Source organism: Bacillus rossius, chromosome 16, assembly GCF_032445375.1.
Source record: "Bacillus rossius redtenbacheri isolate Brsri chromosome 16, Brsri_v3, whole genome shotgun sequence".
NCBI lineage: Eukaryota > Metazoa > Arthropoda > Insecta > Phasmatodea > Bacillidae > Bacillus > Bacillus rossius.
This window is the reverse complement of record NC_086343.1, coordinates 41,713,366-41,728,817: the sequence shown is the minus strand read 5'-3', so window position 1 is coordinate 41,728,817 and position 15,452 is coordinate 41,713,366. Positions and strand designations below refer to the sequence as shown.

The 15,452-nt window shown below is 39.8% G+C and overlaps 1 protein-coding gene across 4 annotated transcripts in view; it reads right to left on the bottom strand.

The window, feature by feature from the left end:
- Positions 1 to 15,452, bottom strand: part of LOC134540390 (transcription factor Adf-1-like) — a 41,326-nt gene that overhangs the window by 8,372 nt on the left and 17,502 nt on the right. Inside the window, exons 3-4 of one of the 4 annotated variants that reach the window (XM_063383092.1) lie at positions 10,002 to 10,365; positions 294 to 465 (exon numbers count right to left, since the gene is read on the bottom strand). In XM_063383092.1, coding sequence (XP_063239162.1) covers positions 10,014 to 10,365 — 352 coding nt within the window. In that variant the 3' untranslated portion in view covers positions 294 to 465; positions 10,002 to 10,013. Of the gene's footprint in view, positions 1 to 293; positions 466 to 582; positions 925 to 9,806; positions 10,366 to 15,452 lie in introns of those variants that run through there. The other 3 variants (XM_063383090.1, XM_063383091.1, XM_063383093.1) reach the window with 3 other exon arrangements.

Here is a 15,452-nt window from a genome sequence, read left to right as displayed (position 1 = left end):
AAGAACCATTACTCCAATTAAATAGCTTGAATTGCAAAACAAGTAGGCCACTTGTTAACCATTCAGGCTCACATTTAAATTGAAAAACAGTAAAGATGTTATTTAAAAACATTTAGAATATCAAAACAGTAACACCATATACAAAAATGAATTACTTTATGAAACATCAAGTGTACTGCTATTTATAAAATTCTTGTAACAGGTGAAAAGGTAAATTATTATAAATGATTATTTGGAGAAGTCTTTACATTGTGTAATCAACCCCCGCCTGAGTGCTGAGTTACTCGCCTTGCAGAGGCAGGTCGTGCGACGATACACGAAATGAGTTGCCAGTGGATGGAGGCGTTCAGCTCGTAGTTCCTTCTTCGAACACCACGTATTCGGTCGACGAGTACTCCAGCACCGACAGGCAGGCAGGTGTCCATCATGACGATACACGACGAACTCGTTCTGTCCACAGGAAGCCTGTACTCCAACACACCCACAGTTGAAAACACGATCCTTGTGGTCTTAAAGCACATCAAGCTCAGAATTCTTGGTAATGTCAGTCTTCTCTAGGCCGCCTCTCTCACTGTCTCTGTCTCAATCTCAATCTCTCTCTCTCTCTCTATGTCCAGTTGATATGTTGCACACTGCCATACACAATAGCCAACCTCACCACAAGAATATGCCCATACATAAATATTCGCTAGACTATGACTAAGTCCACAGCAAATCCCACTCGTGTGTATAACAGCTTCTTCCATGAGCTGCACAACACAAGTCCAAACACCTTGAACACTTAAACTCTTCGGACGCTGCGTCTCACACTCCAGAGGTTAAGTCTGTATGTGCCGAGGTTTACCAGATCAGCAGTTGGACACAGTGATGTCATTGGTAGAGACGGCGACGGCGGTGGGCAGAAGACAGCGGCCCGCGCCCAAACTTGGAGGGATAGAACATTCTATACAGTAGTGGTTTCATGAGGCTGGTAGCCAGGGAGGCCAAAGTACGGTGCCAGCACGTCTTCAGCAACCGCAAGTGGACACGGCCGTCCACCGTGTATATGACTTACGTTACCTGAGACTTAAGTCTACCGGTTACAATAGGAAAGCTCTGGCTGAACTTTGGTGAATTAATAAACATATCATCATACACATTGTTATAGTGTCATAATTATGAAATCAATTCACTGCAACTTTGGACACATATTTGTTAATTCCCGAAGTCTGGAACAACTATAATTATATAAACCATAAAGTATTCCAAAACTGTTTTCTTTATCAAGAGCTTAACATTTATTCTGCGGGAAATGTGTATCTAAGCTTTTTTCTATTTTCCCAATATAATATGTTTCAACTCTGTGTGTGTAAGCCAGAGAGCGGACTGTGAAGTTGCAGTTCATTAGCTAGAGAGGGGGAGGGAGAGGAACAGGGCACACTCTTGAACTGAGACACGGCCTCAACACCAACATTATAACTCAGAATGTCACAGAGGAACGATTCAACATTCCACCTGTGTAAAACCAATATTAACACGTAGGTACCTTAAGAAACTACCTGTCATTTAATGCTGTTGATCTGCAATTTAAACTTTTTTGTCACATTGACATAATAAACGCTTGGTTTTCTTAGTTCCAAAGGCTTTGAGAGATGCAAAAGTAACAATACTAGATAGAGTTTATTTACGAAATCAAAGTTATTAGCTCTCGCCTATGTTTGTTGATTCGATAAAAATAGATTTATGACAATATTTGTATACATCTATAAATTTTCCTATCTACATTTCATTTTATGCATTGAATTCACATATAATTTAAGTATGAAAAAAAAAAAGGAGAAAAAAAAAAGAAAACAGGAAGCAAATCTAGACAACATAAATACTAGAAAAATTATAAAGGAACTTTTAAGAAGAATTGAACAAACATTGTTGAAAAATGTTTCAAAAAAAGTAAATCAATTCATGGGGTACATTATTTGTACATTAACAGTGATATTGATTCCAGTTCATATTTAAGGATTTAGTGAGGTGTTTCATATGGTAGATATGAAGTGAAATTGTAGTGTGTCAACTATATGACAAGAACATAGACTATGCGCTATTACAAAGGATACCAATCACATCATCCCTGCAAGGTGCCAATTGTTCTAGTTGATTCCACAATTGAAGAGAGGTACAGACAGCTATTACTTCGGCAAATAAAGATTGCAGTAGTTCCCTTAATGCTGCAAGAATATTTGAAAAACTGCTATTACCATGTATTTGCCGATCACAAAAATTGTAAGGAAAAAATTTTGTGCCAGAAAAGGAAACGGAGAACTAAACAATGTCTCAATTCTGTGTTATCAGGTGCAATCTACACAACTCCAAGCTTTCAAAACAACAAATATAAATTATATACAGGATCGACTTACTTTGTTTACTAATAACAACGAACAGTTACTTATACCAAAATAACAAAATTTTATTAACTGTGGATTAGTGACTTTGGCAAAGAAAAATTTATTATAAAACAGGATGTAAATAAACTAGGGATGGGACGAATCTACATTTTGGTCGAATACGAATCCTCAGTGTTTGTCATCGAATCTCGAATCCCAGTCCCACACTAAACTTCACCACATGTTATTAAAAAATATCACATTTACTTTAAAAAATTACATAGGCCTATGTATTAAAAATATCACATGTGTATTTATAAAATTATTTACATATTTAAAAAAAAAGTTACTTATGTACTATTTATTAGGTTCAAATTTTTGTTTAAAAAGGTGAGTATATTTAATCTCTGTGGATCAAGTCTGCTGCGTTTCTGGTCCTGTATGATGCCTGCTATGCTGAACAGACGCTCACAAAATACAGAGGCTGGAGGACATGAGTGATACTTCCTTGCAGCCCTAGAGAGTCTTGGATATGATGCATGTTGTGATTTCCAATATCCTAAGACACTCTGGTCTGGCTGTAGAAGCCAAATATCTGAAGAGTTCTTCTTTTGCAGACATGGCTTCCTGACTTCTGGCAGCCTGAGTTTCAGCATCCAGCAATTTTGTATAATACTTCCACATACCATGATTTTTATTTTCAGCCTGCAAAGAAGTTAATATTTATTTATTTATTTGACATCATGAACTTTGATACACATTGAGAGTGATTTGTCAAAAACAATTTTCCATATAAAAATTTTAATACACTAATTCAGTTATAGGACTCCATTATACATACAAAATACACAACAAAAAGTTGCACCTAATGTACATGTGCAACACAGAATACGTTTAACAAGACAAGCATAATTTTATTAATTTACTAATCTTTTATCAGTAATTATGTATTAGCAATTTAAAAACAAGTTAAGTTACTCACTGTTGTAGTTACTGCAGTTTTGTGTTTGGTTTCATTTTGGCAACTTCAGAATCTTCAACCTCATTGTTAGACATTTCATTCAGGAGAAACTGTTTGGCTGCCTCCAGGTTTGTTTTACTGGTGAATGCTTTGCCCTTAATTTTAGGGTCCAGCAAAACAGCAACAGAATATTCCTAAAAATAAACAACATAATTTTATATATTAAACTTAATTGATGTAATTTTAGGCCAAACAAATACTTTCAAGTAATAAGTTACTCACTTTGAGTGTTTCCATTGTGCTGTACCGTTTTTTAGTAATGCCACCAAATTGTTACGCACACCACCGAAGCCAGGCAATGTCAGATCTTCGAGGTGTCGCAAAATGCTATTGACAAGGGATAACTTCTGAAATGGTAACACATGCTGAAGAAACTGTCAAAGTTGCATCATAGAAGATTTATAACAGCTGAGCCACATTCTGCAACTTTTCCCACTCTTGTAGTGCAATGTTTTCTGTCGAACGAGGCAACTCAGTTGCTGCCAAAGTCAGAGCCTGTTTTTGCTCCAAGAGGCATTTCACCATTAGCAGTGAAGAATTCCATCGAGTTGGCTCGTCCTGAATTAACCTATGGTTTTTAGCACCTAGTGTGGTTTGACATTTCTTCAACACCTTGGAATCTGCAGTTGAGTGCTTATAATGGCCAACCACACGACGGCACAAAGAAAACAAATTAGACAGTGTTTGGGAATCAAATATGCCATCTTTCACGACCAACTGCAACGAATGAGCCAAACAAGGTATGTATGTGTTTAAAATGTGAGGAATTAAGTGCTGCTGTAAAGTTACAAGAATTGTCTCGTACTATGACAAAAATTTTGTCAGTTATTTTCCATATCCTGCACACTTCTTCAATGAAACTAATAAGGTTCTCGGCATTGCGGAAAACTTCACGAAAAGGTCTAACTTCGAGAAAAAAATGACATGCAACATAGTCACTGTTTACAAAGTGTGCTGTTATACCCATAAAATCGTCATTGGCTGTTGACGTCCACATGTCTACAGTAAGGGATATAAAGTCTGCTTGCTGAAGAAGTTCCCCAACTTTACTCTTCTCACTTGCATACATGTCAGGGATCACTTTGTTTGCTATTTGCTTCCTACAAAACATTTTGTAACGTGGTTCTAAGTAACTGATAAGGTTGTTGAAGCCTTTATTTTCTACAATACTCAATGGCTGATTATCAAGACATATCATCTGTGAAATCTTTTTTGCTTCTTGCATCATTCATATTAAACTTGCTTTTCTGGTTCATAAATTCAGCTAGGGTTGGCTGAAAAAAATCTGACACGCGTTTTCTAGAAGGTCCCGCCTCACTATGCACTGAAACTGTTTGGGGTTCAACCCGATAGGGATCATCTTCTTGATCTGATGTTGCGGTGTTACGATTTCGGTTGATCGCAATTTGTGCAGAATGAATTTTTAAGTGTTTTTTCATGGCACTTGTAGTTCCAGTTTTTCCTCGTGATATTTTTACACCGCACAAGACACACACAGCTTTCGTCCTGTCAGTTTTATCAAGAAGGAAATACTGCCACACATCTGACATTGTGCGATTTTCACTGGTATTTTCAAATGAACCGAAATCTGAAATATCACATCACTTGTCTATAATAAAATACTAAACGCCTATTCTGTGGCATTCAGCAGGAACGTAAACATTAAATACTCCTTGCTAAAAAAAAAGACGTTGAAAATAATGAAAATTTAACTACATGACGTCCGACGGGAGGTCCTAAGAATCACTGTGGAGGCAGTCAGGGAGCTGGATCCCGAGCGAGTAACTGGGAACTCACCACATGGGAGACGGCTTCAGAATGAGTTGGCAAGGACACGCACTTTCAACCACAACCCTGGACGAGCCTAGGAACAATGCAACTTGTATCCTCTCTTATTATATTTAGCATTTTATGGTTTTACTTATCATATCACATTCTGAAAGACAATCAAGTTGCGTATGTCATGAAAAGTTGCTTTATTATTAAAAACTTCTAATATATTGAACTTAATGATGTGACAGATCTTATTTATTCTGAATACCCATTACTAGTGGTTCAAACTCAATATTATCTGATTTAAATAAAAACTGCATCATTCCCCAATCTATACTATAATAAAACAGTAGTTTTTTTTTTCTGTCTGTCTGTTTGTACGCGGTGTTCTACAAAACTACTATACGAATTTTAATGGGGTTTTCAAGTTTACTTGAGCGTAGCAGGAAAAGAAATATAAGCTTTTTTCATCAAAATCGGCTCAAGGAAAGAAAATAATTCTTAAATTTATGACATACAATATAATCATTATAAGAAGCCATTAAGTTTTGCTATAGTAAGGAACTAAGCAGAGAGTAAGAAAAAAATACAGATCCTGACAGTTTGTAGTGTCGCCATATTTGTTTCAATTTTCAATACCCTTTTTGTATATTAAAATTTAAATTGCAGAAAAAAATCATGTTTCATAGACACATAAATAGTGAGTGGGTGTCATTTCTCTATGTCCACGAGGTCTCGCCACGTCAATTTTCTCCTTGGGGCGAACCCATCCGCTTAATTAAATTAAATAAACAGCTTTTATCGTTGAATGATTTATTTCATGAAAATCTGCTCTCATAAAGACACTAATGAATCACCAACATGGTCGATAACAAGAAATTGTGATATGGCAAAAGTGTTACAAGATTGCTCTCTAATCGTTTGGGATGAATGCACGATGGCAAATAAAAAAGCAGTTGAAGCTGTGGACAGGACACTACGGGACATTAGGCGCAATGAAAGGCCCATGGGGACTGTCACACTACTCTTTTCTGGAGATTTTTGGCAAACTCTACCAGTTGCAAGTCGAGGGACTAGAGCTGATGAAATCAAAGCTTCACTGAAGAATTCTTACCTCTGGCATTAAATAAAAAAACTGCAACTAACTATTAACATGAGAGCACAGCTGGGTGGTAATTCTCATGCGCAAGAATTTTCCGGTGTTCTATTAAAAGTTGGAGAAGGTGCCCTCCCTGAGCAACACGGTCAGGTGACGCTTCCAGAAATACTTGGCAGAGTCGTATATTCGGAAGACGAACTCATGCGTTCGGTATTCGGGGATCTGTCAAACATACATCAGGAACATACGTGGTTATGTGAACGTACCATACTCACTCCAATAAATGACCAAGCTGCTGCAATCAATGAAAAATTTTTTAACGAATTGAATGGGGCTGAAGTGGTTTACACATCGTTTAACAGCGTCCTTAATCAGGACGACACCACTAATTATCCAATTGAGTTTTTGAGTTCTCTCACTGCAAGTGGTCTTCCTGTTCACAAAATTGTTCTCAAAGTCGGTGTTCCAATAATACTTCTGAGGAACCTTACTCCCCCAAAATTGTGCAATGGAACCCGACACTGGATGTGGCTCAGGTGAAACTGTTTTCATATCACGCATACCGATCATCCCGAATAACTTCCCGTTCGGGTTCAAGCGCACACAGTTTCCAATAGCAGTTTGTTTCGCGATGACAATAAATAAGTCTCAGGGTCAGAGCTTTAAGGCAGCTGGTGTCGACTTAAGATCTGATTGTTTTTCCCACGGCCAGATGTATGTGGCTAGCTCGCGGGTCAGTAATGCAGACAATCTTTACATTCTAGCTCAAGACGGGAAAACAGTAAATGTGGTTTACAAAGAAATTTTATGAAGTGTCTTCCCGACATTACATTTGAAAGTAGAAACATATTTACCCAAAATTTAGGTAGTAACATATTTTTATTGCAAAGACTGAAATGGAGGTGAGATAAATTATCATTTGTAAACATAAGAAAACTACTACAACTGTATCAACTGTTATGTTATAATGTTCAAATTTCTAAATGGTGCAAGACAATACAAAATTCCATGCGGAAAAAGTCGTGGGCAGCAGCTACGTATAGTTATAGGTATAGGGCTATGCATGCAGATTTTTCATATACTGCATGGATGCGAACATTAGGGATGGTCGGGTACCCGAAATTTCGGGCAGTGTTTCGGGTATCAAGTATACCCGAAATTCCGGGCGGGTATTTCAGTGCCCGAAAATATCGGGCCCCTTGGAAAACGGCAATACCGCACGGCGCAAGTAAACAAAGCTTCTTTTTTTTGGAACGCGCGGCAGCTGCAGGAACATGCCACGCCGCCGCCGGCCCAGCACCAGCCGGTGAAGTGAGTGTGTGTGAGAGATAAGATAAAGAAGGTGCCCGGTCAGCAAGTGTGTTTGTGGGAGGGGGAGACAGATATGAGAGCGAGCCCTGCAGCAAGCGGAAGTGGTCAAGGTCAGCATTTACCGTTACTCTCGCTGGCTGACTAACGATGCAGCTGGTCGCCCGCCCCTCTCTCTCTCTCTCTCTCTCTCTCTCTCACACACACACACACACGCGCGCACGCACGGCGATGCTCACTGCTCAATAGTCACAAAGTAGTGTTCAAGGCCGGTGGAGCTGCTTGCTGTGCGCGAGAAGGATTATAAGCTGACTTTAATTACACACATTGTAGTTGCGTGGCATTTGCAGAAAGTGGTTGTGAATTGTTTCTATTTAATTCATGTCATTATTTTACCAAAATGGATACCAGTGGAAGTGTAGGTCAATCAGCAGTGACAATGAACCTTCAAGCAGCTACCCAAACACAATTTAGTTAATAAGCACTTTATTTCCAAGATTAATATGCACTCTATTTTTTAGTTTAATGTTTAACTTTCATATCAGTGCGGTATAGTAAATAAATAAAAACAGTTCAGGTTTGTCAATGCAAACTTAAGTACGACTATTTTATGTTCAAAATTTATTTCATTAACTGATTTTGATGCCCGACCGAGATTGCCCGAGCCCGAAAATTTTGGACAATTACCCGCCCGAGCCCACCCGAAGTCAAATTTCTCTGCCCGACCATGCCTAGCGAACATGTAAGAATAATCTATCTATCTTACTATAATAAAACAGTAGTTCTTTTTCTGTCCGTCTGTCTGTTTATACGCGGTGTTCTACACAACTACTATACTAATTTTAATGGGTTCTTGCGTATAACAGTCATTACTTTATTATTTGCCTTCAATGCAGTTACCTTATTTCACGTCCAGCGAAGCGGGCGGGTTCAGCTAGTTAGGAAATAAATCAGGTATGGCATACATATTTTTCACTTACTGAACCATAGAATCATAGTTTAAGATGATTTTATATTTTAATACCTCTGAAGGATTTAATTAACTTTACTGTGGAAAATACTGAATTTTTGAGTACAGATGGATTACACTCCATCTCACAGAGCTGTAGTATCAATGTGGGATATACTGCACAATAAATGGACAGTTTCAGCATACACTTAAACTACCGTGTTTTCTCGCATAATCGTCGCACATTTTATTCTAAAATCAAGTTTGAAAAGTAGGGGTGCGATGATTATGCGGAAAAAAATTTTGTTAGGTAAAGTTATTCATAAAAACAAAAACCCATTCATGGAAAGTACGTTTATTTAAATTAAGGTGGAGTATACAAGAGCACGCCAAACAATCTATATTAATAATTCATTAAACAAAAACCTTTCTTCAACTTTAAATAGAAAAACCAAAACTCTAATGCGAACGCAACCCACTTGAATCTGATGTGAACTAACGTATCGTAGTACACACTTGCCACGAAAGAATGCGGGCTATCAAATGTAGTTAACTCGGCACCTGACAGAGAGCGCGCGTTGCATCCAATTGGCGAGATATCGATATTCGACTACGTGCGCGCTCTATACAGGAAGCAACATAACCAAGCATGAATGATGCGCTGGCTACATTTTTATAAGCGGTACGCCACGGCAACGCAGACAATCAGATGAAGGAAATAATGTTTAAAAAGTCTTTAAAAGAAAATTTACACGTCAGACAGCTTTGTATTTCCGTTAATTAAATTAATAAGTGGTAATGACCGAAATTAAATTTTAGATTTATACTTTAAAATACATTGTTTTATATGAAAAAGATACCTACACCGCGGCGACGCAGACGATCAGATAAAGGAAATAACGTTTAAAAACGTCTTTATAAGAAAATTTACACGTCAGACAACTTCATATGTTTCCGTTAATTAATTAAGTGTTAATGACCGAATAAATATTAGATTTATACTTTAAAAAACATCGTTTTATTCGGAAAAGATACCTACACAAAGCGCTCAGCATCTACTAGCGGGACCAAAAACATCATGCGAGTTTACGCGAGAAGTTTTTTTATCCCAATTTTGATGGCCTAAAATATGGGTGCGAACATATCGCGCGTGCGACGATTATGCGATAAAAGAGGGTATGTTACTAAGAGAGCTAATAATGCAACAACAAATACTAGTCTTAGAAAAACTAAAATAAATACTCAAGTGCAAATCTATTCCGAAACTGGTGAATCTAAAAGAATAAAAGTAAAGGATAACAAGTATGTAAATTTTATTATGAACAAAAGCAGAGTCTAATCAAAATATAATAAAATAAAATTCTACAATCTGTAAGAATTTGGTATTAAAATATTGTTTTTTTTATTATTTTGAATGGCCACTCAGTAGCATATAAATATGGTGGAAACAGAATGAGACAAGCTCAGCCTTCTTGGACCCCAGCTCCTCACCGGCGTGGTGCGCTACTCGGGGTCCCCGAACAGGATGGTCTGGATCTCAAACTTCATCCTCTTCTTGACGCTGGGGTCGTGCACACTGCGCAGCTCGCTCGCCACCATGCGCCCGAACAGCTCGTCGCGGTCCTCGCGGTCGTCCTGCGCGGAGCTGAGCTCGTCGATGAGGCGCCACAGCACGGCCGTGGTGGAGCGCTCGGGGCGACTCGCCCGCTGATCCAGCGCCGGTGCCTCGTCCAGGTCCTCCTCGGGCAGCACCGGCACCACCTCTATGTTCTCCTCCAGCTCCTCCGCCTCCAGCTGCCGCACCAGTTTCTTGTCGTCGCCGCTCTGCAGCGCCTTGCGCACCACGAACCTGCGGCTGGGGGACGGACGGGGCAGTCTCGAGCTGTCCCCTTGCCACCACAGCTACCGACACACTGAACACAGCTGCTCCGAGCTAGGGACATTAGGATAGAACAATGGCCTACACATAGAACAACCCATCGACAAGACATAACTTCACACGAGAAAACAAAAAAAAAACATAGTTAATGAAAATTAATGATGAGAAACATAAATTAGTTTACAGGAGTGCGCCTTGTCAAAGATGGCAGTTGGTTATCGGCTGGGCTCTGTGATTTTGGACATGAGCATGGATCCAGTTTGGCGCGCCTAAAGCACGCCGACTAAAGGTACGATTCCTAAGGCGCGACTCACGCGATTCTAGCCGCGCGGCAGAGCGTCACGAGCATCTGCGCATGCGCAGCATGATGTAGTTTGGCCGCGCGCGGCTGCGCAGCGCGACGCGACCCGACTGGTGGCGGGACCAGTCCAGTCGCTTCAGTCGCGCGCCGCGGACCGAGCTGCTCATCATACAAATGGCATTTTCAAGTACAGAAGACGTAGTGCTTGCTGAGTTAGTTGGCCAGCATCCATGCTTGCATGATTTAAAGCATCCACAGTATAAGGATCAAAATGTACGGGAAAATGTGTGGGCTGATCCAATGAACGAGAGGAGATCCTGAAAGCTCTTAATCGAAGTAAAATAACGGAACGTGAAAATGATGCAACTGATGTGTTCTTCAGAAGTATGTCGCTAACAGTGAAACAGCTACCACCCTCTCTACGTGCACAAGCTAAGATGCGCATCTGCAGTGTTGTGTCAGAATTAGAAATAAGAGCACTTGAGATGGCACAGCACACAAACCTGTCTCCTTTAGGAGCTCCTGTACGATCTTCATCCACTTTGTCGGACACTTCATGTCCTAGTCATTCGGCGAGTGATTACTATGATGATGTTACAAATAGTGGCGAAACACACCAATCGCAGTCATTGTTACAAGGTTCCTTCCAATACAACAATCCTATTATCAGTGAAACAAACGAAACGTATATGTTAAATATGTCATAACATACAAAACTTATCAATTCGTGTCATCTCCACAGTTGTATTGACCGCGTGCTTTGTCTTTATATTTCTCTCATACTACTTTATGCAAGATAATTGTACTTTAAGCAATTTTATTCGCTTTACTTAATATGGCAATTGAAAGTTACAATTCCTGATACTAATATTTATTTTAGAAATTAAATTTTATATCTAAAATTAATATTGACATGAGTGCTTTTGTTATATTTAATTTATAATTAAGTTCAACAGTTTACCTTAATGTTATGGCCCGTTTCTCTGCAGGTGTTATTGGTTCTCTTACTTTGTTGCACGACTTACATTTGACGTCATCTTCCACTAGTCCCAAAATATAATTGAACTGCCTTACATTTAAACGGAAAAACTCCCTCGTCGTCTTTCATTAAGTGTCTGTTAATAAGGATTGTGTAGAATCCCTCTTCTCGTCTTGCTTTAAAAATCACATGTGCAGCAATGTTTTTGATGTTGTGACTCAGTAACAACGTCATCAGTTCTTCATCTTCTTCTTCATCCAGCAGTAACCATTTAACAACGTTACGTTAATCCATTGCTACAAACAACTGGAACTGCACTGTGGTCGCACCGCATGAAGTATAGTTTTCAGCCGCTTCTTAGGAATGGGGCAACCTCACGAGCCGCGCGACTCTAGCCGCGCGACGATAACCGCGCGGCTAGAGTCGCGCCTTAGGAATCGTACCTTAAAGTGTCCGTCAGCGTGGCATTGCACTAGCACCACCCCCCACCCCCCCTTTTTACCTCTGTCTCTCTGAGACCCTGGGACAAGAGCATTGAAGTCCCACCTCTCCGGCCATCCCCTACCTTCCAGGGCACCCGGGACACACCCGTGCTGCCCGCATGCGCAAACTGTGGCACTCTCTGGTACTAAGTACCAATCAACTCCTTCTCTTCCTGCTAGGGAGCAGCATCTACCAGAGACCTTTACTACAGGCTCCAGACCGACACTGTGCCACGCAAACTATATGACACGTGACCAACTACTAACCCCTCCCCCTCCTTCTTCCCGTCATCAATGCCTCACGCCATAGCAAGGGGTGGTCCGCAGTCCCTCGGAGCCGCTACCCTAATGCAAAACTGCACGATGACGGAAGTCTGTATGTTATCAGCTCCGGCACTTGTGAACCGGTCAATGTTCTTTCCTGGAGATTTATTCCTCCACCTATGCAGGGGTCACTTTAACACTGTTTGTTCAGTAAGTTATTTACCAGTTCATCATGAAGAACTTGTAAAAAAAATTTAAATTCAATTTAAATTTAAAATATAAATAAAATTAAAAATTTGAATTATAATACTTTTTAACAAAATTAAATATATACATAGTATGTTTTTATGGAGAACATGGTCTCTTACTCCCTGTCTACTCAAAGTGTCGCGCAGGGATAGCAGACAGGATTATTATAATACTATAGTCTTAATATTTTACATATTTTATAAGATTAAGGGGATTGTATTCTAATTTTTATATTAGTGTTAAGTAACTTTAAGCCTTACTATTAGTTCTCTACAAGTTTGTTGAAGAGTTTTTCCTGCACACTAAACTTTGTTTTGGCTTTGATAGTTATGAATTTTAAAGAACATGATTATTCCAGAGCATTTACTAAAACAAATTGTCCTATGAATTTTCTTTTCATGTGCTACCCGTATCAGGGGATCTTAGAAAAAGACTAAGGACATCCTGTCAGGATGGCATACAAACATCCATTCACAATTGGGCTATAACATCCATTCACAATTTGGCTATAGATGTTCTCAATGAAATCAATGTCTGTTGTATCAAATAGACACTAACAAACATGACTGACAATTGAGCCGGCGCCGGGGTCGCCAAGGAAAGACATCGACGGCGTGCCGAAAATGCTTTAGAGATACGCCTCGACTGAGATGTTTCCCCTCCTTGTTCCCCCTTCCCCTGGTGTAGTGTCTTGGTTGCGTGGCAACGTTTCCCCTCCGCGCCTGCGCTGTTAGTTCGCCGAGCTGTGAACGTGAAGCTTGAGCGAGCGGGGAACGGACCAACATGTGGAGGTAGCAGCAGGGGATCCCTGTTGGACTGAGGGCACGAGGACGGCGTGCCATGTAAGTTGACTTAATAGATTGCGGCCATATTACAAATTTTCGTTTGGCACCGTCCTTCTAAATTCCATTTCTAATTAATGTCTGTCTGGGCCATGTTTCTTCAGTCTTCCGTTAGTCATGCAAAAACCTCCACCTGCTCAGTTGTCCGTTGCCGGAAAGGCTAGCTTTCATTTTGACTTAGTTGCTGCGAGGTCTTAGAGGCCTGTCACTTTGAACTGTTCAGTGGGACTCAACATGCACTGTCTAAAGGGGACCTGTAAATTAACTGTGTGGGTCATTGCCGCAAGGCTCGGGCCTAGCATGAATCATTAATCTCTGCATTATTTTCATTCTATATTTATGATTTGTATTTCCTGTATTTAATGAGGCCTCATGGTTTAGTAATCATTACTGTAATTTCTGAAACTCTTAATTTTTGTTTATTAATCATTTGGGATTGTAATGTCTGCAGCTCTTAATATTGTTATTAGTCACGTTCGTAATATCCAGGGCTGAGATTTGAATTGTACGTACAATTTCTTTGTGTCTGCTGTGCAGATGTGCTCTATGTGCATGTGTTATGACCTGTTATTAGAAAATATAAAGCTATTTGCATGGAACCCTCTTTGTTTCTTTACAAGCAACTATGAACTAGCTTGAGTCCTTTGAGGCTCGTCACTATAATAGTATGTGAATCAGGAAAAGCGTAAGACTGTGTTTCGTTCTTGTTTTGGCCAGCACTCCCTTCGCGGGTTCACAATGAACAGAGTCCATTGAATATTTCACACACCCTGACGAGGCTCGCCCACGTCACTCGCAGATGCAATTATCTCGTCATTTTATCGGCAGGCCAACTAAATGGTGCGTATCAGAGTGAAATCTGCAACCAACTACTATCCTCATTTCAAAGTTGACAGCCAGGTTAGCCTTGCTAAACGAGGTCCCTCCAAGGCAAAACGGTATTAATTGGTCTCTCACACGGACATGTGGCCAGCACGAACCACAGACACCTCCTCCAGTGGTCTCGCCAGCAGACCCCAGCCCCTGCAGGCAGTCCACATTACCACCCCCGTCACCCTGTCACCCTCCAACCCCACCAACCACTCATCTCTCCACCACCATGCCAAATGGCGTCACCCGATGTTCTGCACCACCGCACCTGTCATGGCCATGACCACCCATCCTGTCACGAGTGTGACCTACTCTAGGCAATTCCCTGAATGAGTCCCACACCAATTCTCACAACTCTTCATCCAGTAGCCATTTTTTTTTAAGAAATGTAGAGAATATTTTGATTTTTAACCATTGTCTTTTAAGTGAAGATCTTGAGCATGATACAAGTTTTGTTAACTATGACTTCATGTAAGCTTTTGGACATATGCCATTGCTAAGCACATGTATGTCTGTAGAAGAAAACTACAAAAAACCAAAAGACAAAAAACTTGATTTGTGTTTTTTGTATTTTGGTTTTTTGTAATTTTCTTCTACAGACATACATGTGCTTACCAATGGCGTTTGTCCAAAAGCTTACATCAAGTCATGCACTCCCATTGCACAAATCTTTCAAAGATAATATTTGTTAACTATGTCCAAAAGGAAATTACAAAATGGCTGGCAATAAATCATTTATAAATAGACACAGTCCATTATTCACTGATGGCTGTGCTTGTCAATATAAAAATAAATAGTTTTAAGAACCTATCTGAGCATTTGAAGCACTTCAATATGAAAGCTGAATACTAATTTTTTGCTACAAGGCATGGAATCAATATGTGATGGTCTAGGAGGAACAGTAAAAAGAGTTTTAAGGAAAACAAGCCTACAGCTACCAGAAAAGAACACTGAAAACATTCACTTTCACTTTATTGACAAAAAAGATACTGAATAACTACAACTTAAACTTGGAAAACGATTTTCAACAACCTGGAATATTCCTGGTAACAGAAATTTTCATAATTTCAAACCAC